Source organism: Syngnathus leptorhynchus, chromosome 20, assembly GCF_054491065.1.
Source record: "Syngnathus leptorhynchus isolate UIUO chromosome 20, UIUO_Slep, whole genome shotgun sequence".
In the NCBI taxonomy this organism is placed as follows: Eukaryota; Metazoa; Chordata; class Actinopteri; order Syngnathiformes; family Syngnathidae; genus Syngnathus; species Syngnathus leptorhynchus.
This window is the reverse complement of record NC_141214.1, coordinates 5167612-5171969: the sequence shown is the minus strand read 5'-3', so window position 1 is coordinate 5171969 and position 4358 is coordinate 5167612. Positions and strand designations below refer to the sequence as shown.

At 43.8% G+C, this 4358-nt stretch overlaps 1 protein-coding gene across 1 annotated transcript; it reads left to right on the top strand.

Moving 5' to 3' along the window:
- LOC147041057 (uncharacterized) lies at window positions 1–3580 on the top strand. The gene is made up of 2 exons (XM_085900741.1): window positions 1–155; window positions 1334–3580. The coding sequence occupies exon 2, from the start codon at window positions 1366–1368 to the stop codon at window positions 2755–2757; it is 1392 nt and encodes a 463-aa protein (XP_085756867.1). The 5' UTR covers window positions 1–155; window positions 1334–1365; the 3' UTR covers window positions 2758–3580.
- The last annotated feature ends 778 nt before the right edge of the window (window positions 3581–4358 follow it).

The window sequence follows — 4358 nt, the reverse complement described above, 5'->3', positions numbered from 1 at the left end:
GATTGCTGTGAACGGACCGCCGGAAGTGACAGCAAATTTAATATTGCCGTCCCAGCGATATTGTTTGGTGCATTTTTGTGGGTTTCATCGGCTATACTTTTATGCGAGGTTTTCTGCTAAATTCACTCAAAGGCATTTGGGGGGACAACGTAAAGGTAAGAGGACAGACGGTTGGTCAAATATGATGGTTTAAACGGCCACGTTTGCTAGCTTCACTGCCCACCTCACCGCGGTCGATTTTGAAACTGGCTATCACCTGGAAAACAACCCGCTTCATAAAGACATACTGATTGTTTGCTGTAAAATGATGAACGCGCATGATACGTTTTCTGAGTGAAAAATTGCACGCATTCAGACACTTTTTTTCATTTTTTGCGTTTAATATTCCGATTACGTGACCAAGATAGATTTCTTATGATGCGCGATGTTATTATTGTGAAGGATAATTTGGGGAAACACTTGAATGTTGCTACGCCTTCCCGCCATTTTAAGAGTGATGTCCAGGATTTAGTCGACCCCTGATACACACCCTCTCAACAACGACAGCATCATTTTTTTTAAACGACTACACTTTAATTTTGCCAATTTTACATTTTAAGGAAAATATTATTGTGATATTTTTTAGCTTATTATTATTATTAATCAGCTAACGATTTTGCTTTTTTTCTGGTAGTAAAATGACAAAATTAATGAAAACGAAACAGTAAATTAATTTTCTGTTTGGCGTTATCTTTGTATATTTATTTATAATAGATTATATGTATTGCTCCTAAGGTATCCCACTGTCATTATTGAGTAGTGTGCATTTTATTATGCACCAAATTGAAGTTTTTAAAATAGATTTATTAAGTTGTTACTTATTGCCTTGATTATAAAAAAAAAAAGAGTAAACTCCAAAGTGGCTACATTGAATAATTTTCATTGACTGCATAGAATTTTTAAATTAAAATGTGATTCGTATTGGATTTTAACTAAATGCCTTTCATTCAATTGTTATTTTTTCTTTAAAACGTTATAGAATCAAATGGAGCCAAAAGTGCCTGAATTGGTCTTGCATTCCTCATAATGACCCACAGAGGGCAGTGTCATTCATTGTCTGCTCAGGGTGCCATTCATTTAAACAGAGGGGTGGGTCATTTTTGAAATTTATGCTCAGCGAGGCATGACATGAAATTGTTAGTATCATAACTGCCTGTTTTTATTTCATGGTATTAGAAATTTAGATAACACAAATTCTACAAACAGGTCTTATTGCCTTAATTCAATCATTGTAGATTACCATGACCGGGATGACTGATAAAGAGATGCCAATGTGTGACGTTATACTTCACAGATGCATTAAGTAAAAGAGTCAATGCAAACGGCATGGAAGAAGACCCGACAGTGTTTGAAGAGCAAGGTAGCGTTCCGGGACAACAGGAGTCCAATAAGGACATTTCTGTGGTAAAAAGTGGCAGGGGGAGACCTAAAGGTTCCAAGAAGTCGCAGATCAGTGTTCACGACGTAAACCTCATGGAACTTGTTTCAGACATCGCCAACAACAGCTCTGTGGTGGGATTCGAGGACATGAGCAAGGGGGAAGATTACGTGCCCAAAAAGAGGGGCCGGCCAAAGGGCTCCGGGAGCAAGCGTTCGGTGGAAAAGGCGGCCCATGACAACGGCCCAGACACGCCTAAAAAGGGAAGAGGGCGCCCTAAAGGATCCGGGAAGCGCAAGGTTGAGAATGTCACGAGCGAGGACGAGAGCGAAGAAGCGGGCCGTACCGATAGTGCTGTCAGTAAGGCACCTCGCGTCGAGCTAGGCGAGGATGATAACAAATCACCCGTCAATGATGGTCACGTCAACAACGCACCCAACTGCATCGCCACCTCGCGGGGCAGAGGGCGACCAAGGAAGAGTAGCGCCGAGCGGCGGCCGCCGCCCACCGCAGATGGTCCCAGAAGAGGGCGGGGCCGACCAAAAGGCTCCGTCAACAAGAAGCCAACCATGTCCTTGGCACTCTTCCAAGCGGGACGCCCCCGCAGAAAGCAGATCCCGCCTTCTAGGCTGGTCATTCGCCTCCCCAGAAAAAGCTTGAAGCGCGGGAGACCCAAGAAAGTAGCTTCGGGAAGGGGTCGTCCCAGGAAGTACCCATTGCCGTCCCCCGAGGAGTCCAAAAACAGAGTGTGGAAGCCCCTCGGGAGACCGAGGAAGTATCCCATCCCCGTGGCTGCGGCGGGAGTCCCAGCCACTCGTCGGGGCAGAGGTCGTCCGCCCAAGTTAGACGGCGTCAAACATCCCACTGCCTCGTACGACGGACCACCACGAAAAAGAGGCCGACCCAGGAAGTACCCCTCCGGCTCCCGCAGCGAACCCGCTAAGCCCAAAGTGTGGAAGCCCCTCGGGAGACCTCGAAAGTATCCTCTGGTGGATCCTCCTGAGGGAGCCCCCGAACCCCCTCGCCGCACACCAGGTCGACCACGCAAGTCCGCATCCAAACGAGGAGCCCACCTACGCAACCCCGCCTTGCCGCGCCCCCCTCAGTCGACGGCGGTAGCGGACGGCGCGCCGCGCAAACGGGGACGCCCCAAGAACTCTGGCAACAAGAACAAAGTCCATAGCGCGGCTTCGCCCGACGACACCACATCCAACCATTCCGACAACGCTGAAAAGGAACGCAAGGGACAGGAAGAGGGAGAGCACAAGGAAGATGCCACCGCCCAGCAACAGGAAGAACACGCCGCCGCCACCGAGGAGGGTGGCACCACTCAAGAGTGACGTGGCAAGTGGCCTAACGGTGCGCTTGTTGAACAATCCGTCAAGGTGTTGCACTTTTAGGCACCATTTTAGTCTGGTAAGTTAGATATCCTTCTACCGACTGATTGTCTTGTCTTATTCAATATGTCTTACTAGAATCCTGATGGTTTTATTTTGTTTTTGTTTGTTTGTTTGTTTGTTTGTTTGTTTGTTTGTTTGTTTGTTTTTGAAAGACTGTTTATAGCTCCAATTTAGTTCTCACAGGATATTCCAGTTTTTAGCATTACGACACAGCTCAATTCAGGCGCTTCATCTCCCTGCCAGTCAAATGCTGCGTCAATATAATAGCCTTACATCTTTTCATTGATAGCCAAAGCTTTGAATGTACCTCTTTAGTTTTAATTGCTGGATATTAGATTCATGAATTGCTTCTCAAAAAAATAATACTTTTTTAAAAAAAAGAATAACAATTAAAAAAAAAAAAAAAGACTTTTGTCTCAAATGCCTTCCTGCCATGATTTCTTACTTTGTGTTTGGAAATTTCCCCTCGCCCTATTTGTTTTCAAGTCACATTGGTGCATTCTCACTTTCCTCAAGTCGCTGTTAAATAGTTTCCATATTGTTATGAATATGTTTTTTTTAATGTGTTCTTAGATGTTAAGTCACAACGTAAAAAAACAAAACTAAAAATTATGAAATGGCCATGTTTCAAATACATATGAACTTTTTGAATGGGGAATCCAATCCAACCAATTAAAGTGATCAGAATTTTTGTTTTTGACATGAAGCAACTTTGTAAGATATGCTCTTGAAATAAAATGTTGACCTTGTTTGCATTTTTGTTTTACGTCTGTTACGTTTACGCTTTGCCGCCAATTTATCAATTTCTTTTCATTTCATTCCTGATCAGGCTAGCAAGATCCAGGTTTAAAGATTGGCAACGTAAGATGGCCGCCGCTGGCTTCACTCAACGGAGTAAACGTCATTTGTAGTCTTGTGTCTTCAAACGTCTGCCAGACCGAATACAAAAAAAACGTAAAATACAACTTCATGGAAAATGGGTGATACTTGTGTTTTAGACAAAAAAAAAAAAAAAATGCCCCGTTTTCAGAATCAAAATATGCAATCGAATGAACGCAAGGTACACGGACCCATTTTATATACCGACCAGAAGATGGCGACAAAGTTGCGCCCTAAGTCAATGTAGTGAGTGTTTTACAATGACAGCCAAGTCGCTGCTCTGATTGTACTTTCAAACATATTAAAGTAAATTTAACCTTTTCTTTGGGGCGTACATCACGGATTGATAAGTGTGAGCGGTTAACTGACGATCACACTGCTGCTTTTTACTCCAAAAAAATCAATGTTTTGGTGTAATTGTGACGGCCACCTGTCATCCAAAAGTAAAGCAATCTCACCTGTGACCCTAAAGAAGATCAACTACATCAATTGATCCAAAGCATATCACATCATGTCAATGCAATTCAACTGAAATCCTACCCTGGTGAGAAAACTATCACGCCGTCCGCTTGCCCTGATCACCTTCCTGCTTCTTTTTTTTCCCTCCCATCATAGGAAAAGCGAGATGAGCCTTTTGTGAATGGGGGAAAGTGTGTGAGGGG